Genomic DNA, 15,250 nt, shown 5'->3' with positions numbered 1-15,250 from the left:
CAGATTTCTTTCCCTCCTCTTTTCACACCTACAGGCAAAGAGTGCCAAGCAGAAGCACGATGGAACTGTGGGCCTGCTCACGTACCCGGTGCTCCAGGCAGCCGACGTCCTGCTGTACAAGTAAGGAGCGGAGTCCACCCTGGTCTTACACATATGCATGCGTAAGAGGGTGTTTTATCCTATTCCAAATATATTTGGTTCACGGGGAAAGGGGACATAGAAAGGCTCAGACACGTAAATCTGTTTTCATCTATTCTCTGGTAACAGATACTAAATTACAGATGGATGTTCCATAATTTAGTATCTTCCCCAGGAGAACTAACTCCTTTGCCTGTAAGTGTGGTAATAGCTTGGAGATGACAGTATGTGTTCCCTGTGGCATGACCCCAGCACCCTTGTGCAGTTATGATGGAAACAGCCAGAGAGCAGCTGCTTAGCTTTATAGATAAGGAATGTCCAGTATTACGTGCAGGCTATTTAATTCTGATTTTTTAAAAAATATTATATATATATATATACACACACACACATATATATATGTGTATATATATATATATATATATATATATAATTTATATATACACACATCTATATATAATATATATATATATATATATACACACACACATATATATATATATATATATATATATATATATATATATATATGGTTAATATGAAAAGTGTCCCCTCAGGAGTTTGGGAGTTCGATCGCTCACTATGATGTATGCTGACCACCAGGGGGCGGCGCAGAATGAAGGAAGGCCCCAGCCAGCAGCTGGAAGGCCCCAGCCGGCAGCCGGAAGGCCCCGATTGGCCCTGATTTCTGGCCAGACCTAGGAACCCTACCTGTGCATGAATTTTGTGCACTAGGCCTCTAGTGTGTGTGTGTATATATACAGTATATACATACATATATATATATATATATATATATATATATATATAGTGCCTTTTTTGTATTGAGTGCTGGGCTTCTGGTAGCATTTATTATTTATTATAAGTGACTTTTAGAAGTGTAGAATACTTTTCCCCAGGAATAGCAAGTGAGAGGCTAATAAAGATCCGATAATTTCAATTGTAAGGGCTACTTGTTTCCACTTGTAAAAAAAACCCTTCATTTCTTACCTGTGAAATAGGAATAATGATCACCCTGCACAGGATTACTAGAAGATTAACATGAACTATGGGCCAGGAAGTGCAGTGACTGGGAGCTCAATTATGATCAATGATGGGTATGTTTTTGACAATGACAGTCCTATATCTAATTTAATTTTCAAGGGCTACTTGTTTCTAGAGCAATGGGCTGAGATTTCTTCGCACCAGGATATGGGAGCACATGAGCATGGTGGATTTCCTTAATAGTCCAAGAGCTGTAATGAGAAAGTCCTCCGAGCTCAAGGCTGTGAAAAGGAGTAAAGTTTACCAGGAAGGATACCGTGGCCCACAGCGTGGGAAAGAACTTTAGACGACCCCTTCTTCAATTCCCTTGCTTTACACGTGGCCCGATGAGGTTCAACTATTTTCCAAAAGCCATGCAGCCAGTCAGAGGACAGTGGAGGCTCAGCACATGATTCTGGTCTCCTGAGGCCAGTGCTGACCTTCCTTCCAGCAATCATGTCAGGAGACAGGATCACCCGTGAGCAACCAGAACAATCCAAGATCATGTATGCTGAAGTGATGATGGATCTATTTTTATCAATTGCCCAAAATGCATTGGGCAGAATGAGAAAACACTACAGTTTTTCTCCTCTACAAAGTGGGTTAATGGGATATAACTCAGAGGTTATTAAACAAATTCTGTATGAATTGAATCCTCTAGTACATAGTCAATGCAAACATTTTAGGAGTACAAGAGCAACATTTGAAAAGGCTGAAATTGTCAAAAACAGTTCCTTAATATCCTCAAATCTGTATATGTTTACATATATATATATATATATATATATATGGCTAATATGCAAAGTGTCCCCTCAGGAGTTTGACCGAGAGACCAGGAGTTTGATCGCTTGCTATGACATGCGCTGACCACCAGGGGGCGGCGCAGAATGAAGGAAGGCCCCAGCCAGCAGCTGATGGGCCCTGATCGCTGGCCAGGCCTAGGGACCCTACCCATGCATGAATTTCATGCACTGGGCCTCTAGTTTTTATATATTGTAAATACAGATGTCATATATTATATATTTCTATTTACATATTATCATTTTATGTATTACTTAAGTATTACTAGTGCCCCGAAGCACGGATTTGTGCACATTGAAAGGAAATTAATTAGAAGGTGGCCAGCAGGGCAGGACTGGGCGAGACAGGCCAACCTCCAGCGGTCCCTCCCCAGCCGGCCACACCTGGGGTGGCGCTGCGGCTAGAAGGTCGTCTGTGGAGTGAGTGGGGTCCCTCTGGCAGGTGGGGTCCCTCGGCCTGGCCTGCAGGGATCGGGCCAAAACCGGCTCTCCGACATCCCCTGAGGAGTCCTGGATTGCGAGAGCATGGTTCTCAGGTGACGCGCCCCAGAATCGGGCTCCCTCCTCTCTGGTTCCAGGTGTGTCACCTGAGAACCGCTGCTGCCAAGTCATTGCAGCTCAGCAGCTCCTGTGTTGAGCATCTGCCCCCTGGTGGTCAGTGCACATCAGACCTACTGGCCGATCAGACAGTCAGACGGTCGCTTAGCCTTTTATATATATAGATATTTACATGTCAAAAAAATATATAATATATAATTTCTTCCTAATTGCTTGGTAATAAATAGCAGAGGCAGGACTCAAACCCAGGTCTGATTTTTAGCCTGTACCATTGTTTTCTCTGTAACAGAGTTCAAGCACTTGGACTATTTTTAGTTGGACTTTGTTTAGTTTTGGTTCAGATATTGCTGGATTTTGAAAAAGTCATAGCCAGAATGTGTGTGAATATTTAAATTATGAATGTAGACAGATACCAAGAACAAAGGTAGATAGGTAGGTAGATAGGTAGATAGATAGATAAAACATTTGTATTGTCTCCTACCAGCAAATCTTCTATACGTGCCCTCTTCCTAAAATGCTCATGCAGGGCAAGCATAGAGTTAGTGTTTGTTTTTGTCAAAGTCAGCTTTAGAATGTGTGGTTCCTGGTCCCTGGTCTGCGAAGGGAATGGAAGAGGAGCCTTTCGGGTGAATGTGTGGCAGGCTGATGTAATTGTGTTGGCAGAAAGGAATCTAGAAATGGAGAGCTGAGACCATCTTAAGCCTGACCAACTTAAGTATAATAAAGTAGCAGATATTTGAAGAGAGGCAAAATACTCAAAAATAGCAAGTGTTCATAATTTTTATTTTGCATCTGCATTATTTTTCTGAGTAATTTCAAATAGCTGGCTATATATATATTAAGAAAATATTTCTCTCTCTCTCTCTCTCTCTCTCTCTCTCTCTCTCTCTTTCTCTGCACATACACACACATAATTTTCATGAATATACAGCAAATATTGGTTAGTACTTGTAATGCCATGAATCTAGAAAAAGGCACTGTGCTTGGGCATGAGAGAAAGGGGAGGAAGGAATTAACGTGTGGTGAGCATTATTTGCCTGGCACCATACTAGCTGCTGCACACACATTACCTATTCAGATTCTCTCCACAACAACAGCTCTGTAACACAGCTAAGCGGGATTCTCCCCATTTCACAGATAAAGAAATGGAAGTTGAGAGAGGTACCACTAACCTACTCAAATAGAGACGAGAGTGATTACCTGGTTAATGACTTGCTCTTCCTCCAGAATTTGAACAGGGCAATATGGGGTTAGGGTAAGAAGATAGTGAAAGCAAAAGCTGAGGTGATGGGACAATGAGGAAACAGGCCTCCTGGAATGGTGAGTAAGCAGAACCCAAAACAGAGTACGGAGAGTAAGACGATTGGTTGGAAATGTCCTGCTTGGTAATTCCAGGGAAGAGCTGAGTCATCGTAACTCTCAGGATCTGACTACTGCCATTGAGGACAGCTGAGATAGTTCCTCAAACTGCATTGGAGACGTCCAGTTCTTGAATTATATCCTTTGTCTGTGAGGCCAGTCTGTCCCACATTTTTTTGAGGTCCTGGAGAATGCTGGCCAAACCTCATGTCAGCTGTCTGCTGATGTCTGCATACCCACCCACAACTGCCAAAGCAATCATTTCTCCTCTTTCTCTTCCACCTTCCAGCTCTCAGGCAAATGCCAACACTGACCCAGAGTCCCCTGGAAGGCACCCTGGGAAATGTAGCTTTCAGGCTGCCGGCCCCTGAAAATTGAGAAACAGGATAGAAGGGAGAGACGGGCCCTGAGATGTCAACAGACAATCCAGTCACCCTCCTAAAAGCAATGGGAGGCTATTGGTGCATTTTAAGGACAGAATGAAATAACTCCATGTGTACTTTTAAAAGAGGACTGATTAAAATGCAGAGAATAAATTGGGGGACAAAAGCAGCTGAGGGGGGAGGGCGGCGTCCATTAAGAGGCTCTTTTACTAGTCTGTTTGGACCATGATGGCAACAGTGAAGACAAAGGGAGTAGACAAACTTCCAAGATGTTAAGGGGGTACAATGGATAAGACCTCGTAATGATTGGATGTGAATGAGGAGGAGGTATCAGGGCTGACCCCAGGTTTCGGACTGTGCTCCCAGATCGATGGTGTTGCCATTCACGGAGGTAGGAAAACGGCAGGGGGCCCCGCCAGAAGGAGGTACAGCTTCATCCCGTGTTCTCTCACCTCCTGGAAGCCTTACTCCCTGGACGGTAAAACCTTGTCTATCTGCCAGTACCCAGCACCAGGCCTTGCACATCGTAGGTCTTCCATGAGGAATTGCTACATTAGAGAGTCATCACCGCATATCCAACACGACCAGTGATGGCGAATTAATCTTTTATGAAAGAAAAAACAGCACCGAACTCCTGTCCCAGCTGGGCTGGTTAAAGGCAACAGCACAGAAAACTCACAAACAGCCAAAGAAGTAGGAAAAAAAGCACACCAAGGGAACTAATCTCTGCGAGCAGATATATGTAGGCCACGATTATTCATCTAGACACTAATTCTGCCAAAGGGTTGGGGTGGATCCCAAGTACACGTAAAGGCAACGAGAAACTCAGCAGAAGAAAAATGGTTTAGTCACCAGAGAAGATCAGACGCATTATTATGTGACAGAAGTTATAACAATCAAAATTATGAAAGACTTTTGTTTTATGTTGTGTCTAAGAAAGCACACTCGGGGTAAGAAAAAAAAAAAAAGGATGTGGAGACAAAGAGAAGGCATTAATATGGATATCGTTAAGGAGGGTATAAATTTTAAAAGAGCAGCACTAAATTATTTGAAGTGAAAGGAAGACTATGAGGAGAGAAGTTGCAAATGTGAAGAGAATAAGCCCCATAAGTGTGCAGAATCAAAGACAGGCTGAATTAATGTAAAGTGTAAACTCAATGGAGGAGAAGGAAGGGCCAAGATAAATTACAGGAGGTGAAAGGAGCAGCAGGAGCAGGGGGAGAAAAGACTAGAAACAAACAAACCGAAATCAGATGAAGAAGCCAAGTGCAGCCATAGGACCAGGTGAAAAAAATTAAAATTTTTTAAATCTTTTTTTTTTTTTTTAAAGCAAAATCTCACAGAATGGCAAGAAAAGAGGCGAGGGTCCGGCATGAGGCAAAGACGCATGCAGAGTCATTATGAAAACTAAATGTGTTTTCTGTTTAGTTTGGTTGCTTTGTGAATCTGGAACCATTTTGACATGTGGAAATATTCATTTCGATGTGCTTAAAGTGTATTGATTATGGTAATTGTTTTTTCTGTGTTAGTTGCAGTCCATTGTGATTTCCTATGGGCTACCGTAATTGCTTCTTAACCTGCCCTGTTGGCTAATTTGGTTTGGGAGAGGCAAGGTGACCTCTGCGTGTCAGCCTCACTGTAATTACAAAGACAGGAGTAGCGACGTCCAGTCAAAGAAGAGAAATGTGGAAGCGGGGGGCGGGGGGCGGCGGGGGTGCACTCCTCGGAGAGGAGCGTGTGCAGGGTCGTGGGCACTGGAGCATGTTTGTTTTTACCATGCACTGGGCCAGTGCCTTTTTGCTCCAGGCTGTGTGGACAAGAGCAAGGGACGAAGCCCGAACCATCATTTTGTAGAATTTCCTGAATTCATCGATGAACCTTAGAAGAAGAGAAACTACTTCCTGATCCATTGTCATGGTCCCTGCATTTTGCCTTTCCCATTCATTGTTCTGTCCCTGTTTCCCTGGAATTAAAGAATTCTCAGAATGCCTATAGCATGCCATTTATACTTTGGAATTACCTAATCAGTGAACCGTCCGTTTCAAATATGTTTTGCACTCATACCTGTCAGGATGGCTGCCCAGGTTTGTGCCTGTCTCTGGGATTACATGTTGATATTTATGTTTATGGCGTGAGGCAGCTATGAACAAGGAAAGTGATCATGGTTTGCAGAAAGTCACCATGTACCTCATACCAAGGTATCTAATAGTATCGGGGTTTCTTTCACTATTTTATCCTGCATCGTGTCAGATATTAATGAATATCTGTTATAGCAATAGCTAGTGTTTATTGAGCTCTTACTATCAAGTACTATGCTTGGTTATCGGGTTTAATGAAACCACTGTATAAGGTAGGCACTGTTATGATCTCCATTTTACAGAGGAAACAGGTTTAGAAAAGGAAGGAGGTTGGCTATGACGTGCCTAGTAGCTGGTGGAGCTGTGATTTAAATTCAGAAAGTCTGACTTCTGAGTTCCTGCTTTTATCCTCTCTAGGGATCACAACTGACTGCATTATACATTTCATCTTGGTAGGAACTATAGTGACTGTACAGATTGTAGTGGCTTCCTCTTTAGATCATTCAGTTTTTGAATGAGTATTTATTAAGCTCCTCGTGCATACCAGGCAACTCTATTGGAAATATATTGAAAAGCAAGACAGACAAACTCAAAAAGCTTACTTTATAGCTTATTTTTAAAAGCTCGTTTTATTTTTAGGGTCTCGTAGTGGGAGAGTCAAGCCTCTCACGGGTTAATTTAATATTCTAATATCGTTAAAACATTCTTTCTATATTCATTAGGAAAAATTGAAAATCACTGCTGCTGTTTGTTTTTATTACCATTTTGGTGCATTTCCTTCAAATCAGTTTCTTAAGCTAACATTTCTTGTTTGCATACTACGTGCCAGGCACCAGACTGCGAGCTTTGCGCACATTATTTTACTCCTCAAAGCACTCCTTGTGCAGGAACTATTACTAGTCAGTTTTAAAAATGAAAAAAAAAAAAAAAAAAAAAAACCAGGCTGAAGGAGGTTAAATAAGTTGCCCAGGAACACCGGCTGGAGCGCAGGAATCTGACCGCAGGCTGCCTAACACCGGAGTCCCCACTCCAACCACGGTGGCTCCTTCTTCACGCCAATATGTGTATTTTCCAAAAAAAATTGGCATCCTGGCTTTTTTGTCTTATATTTCCCCACATCATTGAAATGTTTTCTGATGTTTGTTTTATTTTTATTTTTTTCCTGTGTGTGATTCTTTGTTTTCTATCTTTTGCTATCTAGATTGTGTTTGCTTTGCTTTTATCTATTCCAGTGATTGGAAGGTGTGCTTTCTGTTTCCCATTCTAGCAGCGGTTGTCTTTGAACTAAACAAAGACCACCCAAATGAGAACACACAGACACTATTTATTCAGAGCTGGCTGCAGCGAGGAGTCAGCCACCCTCGCTTGTGATTCTCAGAGGCTCGAAGCAGGAGGGCAGTGGAAAACTTTATAGGAAAGGCAGGTTTCAGGTATGCTTTCTGTTTTGAGGCTGTTGCCATGGGGAAGCTGAAGGCTGGCTAAGGAGAAGCGGGGCATATGATGCGATTCATTCGGGGAGCATTTTGACTTTCTCTGGTGGGTCCTGAGTTGGACAAAGTGAAGACAAAGAATTGGGAAGTTGGCGGTCACTGCCCAAGTCTCTACCATTCCAGGCCAGTGGCTGCAGAGGTGGTGATTTGGCTTCCTGGTCTGGTTGCTTGAAAGGTTTTGGGTCATGGTTTTTTGGTCACGTATTGTCTGGCCCTTGCCCATTTGTATATCAGTTTCTCTCTTTCCAGGAATTATGTTTGAGGCCTTGTTTTAATCGTTCCAAGTACAAAATGATATCATGTGGTCAGATGGGTTATTAATCGCACTGAGATCCTCAGTCTACACTCACACTTCCTTTTGATTCTGTTAACTAACCTGGGATTTTCAACGAAGGTTGTTATAAATGTATTGATTTTAGATTGCATTTTCTGCCTCAAATTGTGAACAAAATTTAGATTCTGTGTTTTAATGTTTACAGCCTGTCTTTATACCCCAGCATTTCCGCTTCTGAGTTCTGGAGTCCTTAGGTTTGACTCAGAATTGTTTCCAGTCCTTTACATGCCTGAGAATTTCTCTCTGTTTAGCTTGCTTCCTCTGTAAAATGGGATTGAGGACAATAATAATACATTAAAAGTGCTTAGCAAAGTGTACAGCATATAGGGGGTGTTTCCTAGCCACTAGCTACTTTATTATCATCATAATAATTATTATTATAGTTCACAATAAAAGGCAGCTTGGCTAGCTTTTTAATACCTTCTACTCTCAACCCTATAAACATTGTTTCATTGTTGTATTATTAACCTGATTTTTCTCATTTTTCTTTTTATTTTTCTGGCTGTGGAATAGAGGATTTTTTTTTTCTTTAACTTTATAATTCAGTGTGGGTTTTTTTTCTGGGTTGTGTTGCAGTGTGAGTCTCTGGTGTTTTTCCTGAAACTTGTTGAGCCCATTCAATATGCATGCTCAGTTTTGCTTGCTTCCTTGTTTCTAATCGAGTGAAGTTCCCTCCAGTTTTAAGGTTATGGCTTCAGTTCAGATGGTCCTGGTGCCTTCCTCTGGAGGACCCTAATCATAGTCCAGAGGATGGTCCTCCAACCCATCACTTGCTGGTCCCATTTCTCCTTTTCCTCCGGCTTTGAGTTCTTGAGGAGCTTCGCGTTCCTCGCCCAGGCCACCGATAACAACCTGTCCTTAGATTCTGCTCCTTCCTGCTCCTGGTTCTGTGATTACGTGTTGGCTTTTCTTTACTTCATCATTTCACTTTCTCTCCATTTTATTTTTTTCTCTCACCGATGCTATCCTCCTTTTGTGACTTCTTGTTCTTGTCCTAAAACAACCATGTCTTTTGGAATCCTATTGAGATTACCAAGCAATTTTCTTTTAAAAAAAAAACTACCTGTTTCTTGTAAAAGTTCATTTTCAAATGTCTGATCTTCCTCAGAGTCTCCAGGGTAAAATTGCCTTTCCCTATTCCACATTATTTTTCATAGGCTCTGGATCGGGGTCTTCTACTGGCTTATTTGTTTGATTTTTATGTGCTGGGTTTTTGCACTTGATCTTAGCCAAAAGGCCGAGAAGAGAGGTGTGCTGGGTTTTTTAAATCCATATTGGAAAACAAGGAAACTATATTCAAATAGTGTCAGCCAATAGACAAAATCTGCAGAAGGCCCGTGTGTCCTCCTGCCACTTGGACGCTATTTGAACTCTGTGCTCATAATTCAGCAGGAAGGCAGAGCAGTGTGCTGCACTTTGGTCCAATGGCTCGTGTTGCTCAACCAGGTTAGCACTGCTGGTCTGAGATAGAGTTTTCTCCTGCTGCCTGCCTTCAGCACTTTACCTTTTATTTTATTCATTCCACAAATGTTCCCTGAGTGCTGCCCACCCCCGCCGGGAAACGCTCTGTGTCCTGGCGTACAGGAGCGGGTAGGACCAGCACGTCCCTGCTGCCATGGAGCTCACATGCTCATTCTCAGGAGGAGGCAGTGACTGTGACCAGTGCCTGCTGCCTCCACGGCTTGTGCAGTTGGTGTTTTCTGAGAGCTGTCTTCACAGCTGAATGTAGAAGGAGAGAGTCAGGCTGATGATGAACAAAGGGCCAATAGCAATCTAGCTGCCGTGGATGGATGTCTGCCCTCATCTCCGGCTAGGGTAGGTTTCCAGCAAGGGGTCATTTGCTCCAACTACATATGACAAGAAGCTCAACCAATGGCTCTTTCTAGTTCAGTTCTGTTGATCTTTACAGTTAATGAGAAGTCTTCTCAAATTCTGTCCGTAGTTTTAACTCTTAATGCTAGTTTTTAGTTATTTAGAGTTCCTCTATCTTCATGGGTGTTCTGGGTAAAACATTCAGACAGGTTATTTTCTACCACAGTGATGGTATCATTTCAAACCTGGAGCGTTGATTCTTCACTGTTGAGTTTGGGAGTGAATGTGGGATATTTAATGCCAGTATCTAGTAGGAAGGCAGAGATGCAGCCCTGAGCCTGCAGAGAGCTGGCAGAGCTAGCAACAGAGCCCTAGAAATCAGAAGAGAAGGGACATGTGGATCCTCACGTGAAAGTTGATATGCTCGCCAATGATGAGAGGAAAGCAGAGGGCCAAGACTGTGTTTTTAGAAATGGCAATATTTAGGGGACAAAAGGAGAAAAATAAGCGAATTCATTGATCTGTGTTGATTATATTTTATTTTTACTCTTCTGTGAAACTTTATATATAAGTAGATATCCTATCAGGTCTTGATTATCCACTTTGCTAAATATGCACGATGACCTGGGATTTTTTTCCCTTCACAAACTGTCCCTATGTCTGGAGAGAAGTTGGAATCAGAGTCAGGTAAGGATTGAACCTCTAGTTCTTTGGGAAGTGTGTCTTGAGCACCTTTCTGAAATAGAACACATACACCATTTGAGAATCCTGTTCTCTACCTAGCTACCATGATTTGAAAGCTTGCCAAGTTGCAGGCACAGTGCTAAGCACTTTACATGCATTGTCTCGTTTAATCTCCACAATAGTGTGGGGTAAGTAACTGTTATTACACCCAATTTACAATGAGGAAGTTGCCTATGACAGAAATTCTGTGATTTTCCCAGTTACATAGACAAGAGTGGCAGAGTCAGGATCTGGTGCTAGCCTAGTCACCAAGCCTGTTATCTTACATGAGTGCTCTACTGCATCTCGCATGTGCTCACACGCGTGCTTACACACACACACACACACTACAACTGCGTGAGTATATGAGGAACTATATATGTTAATGTTCAGGGATTTTTTTAAATACATAAAATGTATTTTATTTGACTTCCATGCAAAAGAAGTGTCAGAGAGTTGCTTTAAAACCTATTACTTATTCTAATACTCAAAACATATATCAGCTCTTCTTTTGGAAATATATTCAGAATTATTTTATCAAACAAATATTAGTTTCATGAATTGACAGTCACACCTTGTTTCTGACCAGAAAGTATGGAACATTCATTCACCAGATTTGTCTCCAGATGACTTTCAGTTATTATAAAAGATAATTTTTCCCCACTCCAATAAAAATTTCTTCCTATATGAATCTTTAAAAAAATCTGCCACAAAATAATGTAAGTTCCTTATGGTTCTGTAACTATAGTACAGGAACAATCTATGCATCTATTAAAATTCTATGAATGAAGACCACATAGAAACATGGGAAATGCCATTATGTTAACATGAAAGGTGGAATGCATACTATGCCTGCTTTGTGTAAAAATACATATAGACAACTACAGGGACTGGAAAGTAATTTGCAAAAATAAATACAATTAGAATTATGAGGGATATTTCAAACTTTTTCAAAATGTTCTCAAGTATTTTACTATCTTAAAGTAGCTAGTCTTTATGCTAGTCAAAACCTCCTTCACTTTCTCATGCTCTAGTCCAGTGGTCGGCAAACTCATAACAGAGTGGCAAAACACGGCTCACGAGCCGCATGTGGCTCGTGAGCCGCAGTTTGCCAACCACTGCTCTAGACAACTACGTTAAATGGACCAGTAACCTATGGACAGTAATTCGCAAGGAAAATCAACGGTCTCTGCCAGGTCTTTGAGAATCACTAACTACCCCTGGGCTAGGAGGTTCTCCTCTCTATAACAAAGCACCATAGCTTTCTAGCAGTTTTCCTTTGCCGTGGCTCTTTTGAAAGCTGTTATTTTTCCTCTGAAATGTATAATTATTTAAATATTCAAGTTCACTTAAGGCTGCTGCTTTCATAGGGGGCATATTAAACTTCCTTGATTAAGAAACTACAGCACTTTATTCACTGTATTATCAAATGTAAACTCCCCAGCCAGCATTAAAGTCTTCAAATCACCCATCTTCTCCCCTGGTAATACTTCAGTAATCTTTCCCCATCAAGACTTCTCTATACTGGTTCCTTCTTCCCTTGTTTGACATAACTCACCATGGTCTAACACTTTCCTAGTACATATGGGATTAAAATAATTATAAATACGGTCCCTGTATTCTGATAATTTATGTTTCACCACTTTATTTTTTAATAAAATAAAGTCTTACAGATAAGATCCAGGTCTCCTTTCCTCAAGCCCCTTCTTTCCCTTCTTTTCTGGAGGCAGCTACAATCATGAATTTGTGGAGGGGCTTCCAATATGTTTTTTAAAACATCTGTATTGGTTTCAGAGAGGAAGGGAGAGGGAGAGGTAGAAACATCGATGATGGGAGAGAATCATTGATTGGCTGCCTCCTGCAAGCCCCACACTGGGGATCGAGCCTGCAACTGAGGCATGTGCCCTGACCAGGAATCGAACCATGACCTCCTGGTTCCTAGGTCGATGCTCAACCACTGAGCCATGCCGGCTGGGCCAAATGTGTTTTTTAACTTACATATGTATTGGTGCATAGAATTTTCATATGTGCTTTTAAGATTTACATAAGTGTCATTGCTGTCTACGTCTTCTGCAACTTGCTTTTTCCATTCAACATTGTTTTTGAGATCCATCTACGTTGTACTAATAGATTTTGATTTTATTCATTTACGTTTCCTGCAGCATATTAATTGTTCCGTGATTGTTGCAATGTATTGGAAAACAAAAGAGCATATATTTCTAAAAGATTTGAGTCACTCCCTGTGTGGCAGGAGGAAAACTCTCGCCTGCAGAGCCGTCTGCCATGTTTGATTTGAGGCGTGGGGTGGAGTGTCTTTCAAGTGTGAGCACAAGCTCTGAAGTAAGAAGCATCTGGTCCAGGCCAGGATAATGTGTGCTGACTGGGTGAGGGACCGAAGGGGATTTAAAATACCATTATGCTTAGAGCCTGTGCTATTTAAGATCCCATACCTCCCTCCCAGTGAGATCCTGTCCCACTGGTGTGGTTGACGGCTGTGTTCTTCCGCTGTGGAAAAGAGAGAACTTGAGTAGCCTGACGTCTCTTTGGCGTTTGTCTGGTGCACAGAGACAGACGCGGTCCCGGTCCCGGCATTCCCTCTGTAGTTGGTGAGCAGTTGTTGACCACAGGAAACAGGCACAGGAAATGCAGCTGCTTGCAGTATCATTTCCGTCTGAGCAGGCACCCTGCAGAGTTCTTCTGTCTGTCTTCCATTAAAGGTCCACACACGTTCCTGTCGGGGAGGATCAAGTCCAGCACATGGAGCTGGTTCAGGATCTAGCACGAGGGTTTAACAAGAAGTATGGGGAGTTCTTCCCGGTGCCCAAAGCCATTCTAAGTAAGTAACAAACATGTGATTGATAAATTGGGGCTGTTTATAATATTTCCGTATTTAAAAAATTTTTATTTTTCAATTACAATTGACATACAATATTATATTATATTCTAGGTTATACAACATAGTGATTTGACATTTATATAACTTACAAAGTGGTCACCCCGGTAAGTCTAGTAATCAGGGTATGTGTCAAAGAGAAGTCTGTATAATGGACCAAAGCTTAGAACTTTCTTGGAACTAAACTTGGCTTCTTTGTGGACAGGCTTCAGGATTTATAACTAGAATCCTCATCTTTTTTCTGTCATGTAGGACTAGTAGACCTCATTGGATAATTGAATGAAATAACCAAAACTTGAAAAGTAGGGAGACTAAAACTAAAAATAATAATTTTTATGTGTAAAGTATTATATAATTTATCATACACACCCCCTCATTTGGTAGAACAGGTAGCTTTCCCTATGTTATGGATGAGGAAACTAAGGCCTGGCAGGGCTAACTTTGTGTTCAAGTCCTGTATCTAATTAGTGGCAGACCTGGGCCCTGTATTGAGTTCTCCTTCCAAAATCAGTTTACCTCCGCTTCCCTGTTCACAATAAAACAAAAGTTATGAGATTGAGAACTGCTGGGTCATAATGTAGATAAAACAAGAGGGTGTTGAGCATCCTCACACTCTGCCTTCTTAAATGCACAACTAAGGTGGAATGTACAGTCCACCTACTGAATCTGAGACCTCGGCTGCAACTTGCCGGGCTGTGCTAGTCTGGAATCTTCTTGAGGAAAGAAGCTGTACACCTCTACCAACATACTTGTAGCTGTGCAAACCTGTGGCAGGGGCAGAAATCATGAAACCTAAGCTCTGTCCATCTTTATTAAACTGACAGCATTTTAAAGGAGTATACCATGTACCCAGTATCAATCTAGAAACCTAAGTTGGGTATAAATGTCTAAGTTATTCCCACAGATAAATTCAGGGCACCCCAAACACCCAAATCAACCTTCTTTGAGTAATAACATTTTAATGTTTTGGCCTATTGTTATTTTACTGATTTCAACTTTATATGCTTCTGTAATAGCCATAAAACAGGTACTTATTACTAACACTGGTCTATGAAGCACGGCTTAACATCTTGATTCTATCAGAGTAATAAACAAGCTTCTCGTGTGTATGTTCGTATATACTTTTATAATCATGGGTAAAGAATTGGAAGGATCGACACAGATTGTTAAAGTTGGTTTGGGGACAGGAAGGGCAGTGGTTATGGGTAGGGGGTGATTAGCCAGTAGAGAAGCACAGAGAGGAAGAGAGAGGGAGAGGAAAGAAATAATGGTGCGCACAGCAAAAACAGTGTGATTAATACAATTTTATTTGTATGATACTATTGTACATTTTTATGTGAACATGTGCATCCAAAATGCATAAAGATATGATCAACAAAATGTTACATATTTGATGTTTACTTTCATGCTTATGAAATCCTTGAATTTTGCACAGTGAGAATTTAATATTTATACTAGAGGCCCGGTGCATGAAATTCATGCACTTGCAGGAGGGCGGGGTTCTCAGCCCAGCCTGCACCCTCTCGCAGTCCGGGAGCCCTCAGGGGATGTCTGACTGCCACAGAGCAGGGAGAGGCTCCCACCGATGCCAATGCGCTCACCAGTTGTGAGCCCGGCTTCTGGCTGAGCGGCGCTCTCCCTGAGGGAGCGCACTGACCA

At 41.8% G+C, this 15,250-nt stretch overlaps 1 protein-coding gene across 2 annotated transcripts in view; it reads left to right on the top strand.

Annotated features, from left to right (window-relative positions):
* The window catches only part of WARS2 (tryptophanyl tRNA synthetase 2, mitochondrial), a 66,135-nt gene that overhangs the window by 48,657 nt on the left and 2,228 nt on the right, over positions 1–15,250 (top strand). For both annotated transcript variants that reach the window (XM_080647999.1, XM_080648000.1), the window contains 2 exons: positions 35–120; positions 13,416–13,534. In XM_080647999.1, coding sequence (XP_080504125.1) covers positions 35–120; positions 13,416–13,534 — 205 coding nt within the window. The remainder of the gene's footprint in view (positions 1–34; positions 121–13,415; positions 13,535–15,250) is intronic.

Source organism: Plecotus auritus (assembly GCF_963455305.1).
Source record: "Plecotus auritus genome assembly, chromosome: 12".
In the NCBI taxonomy this organism is placed as follows: domain Eukaryota; kingdom Metazoa; phylum Chordata; class Mammalia; order Chiroptera; family Vespertilionidae; genus Plecotus; species Plecotus auritus.
The sequence above is the reverse complement of the archived record's forward strand: the minus strand, read 5'-3'. Positions and strand labels throughout refer to the sequence as shown.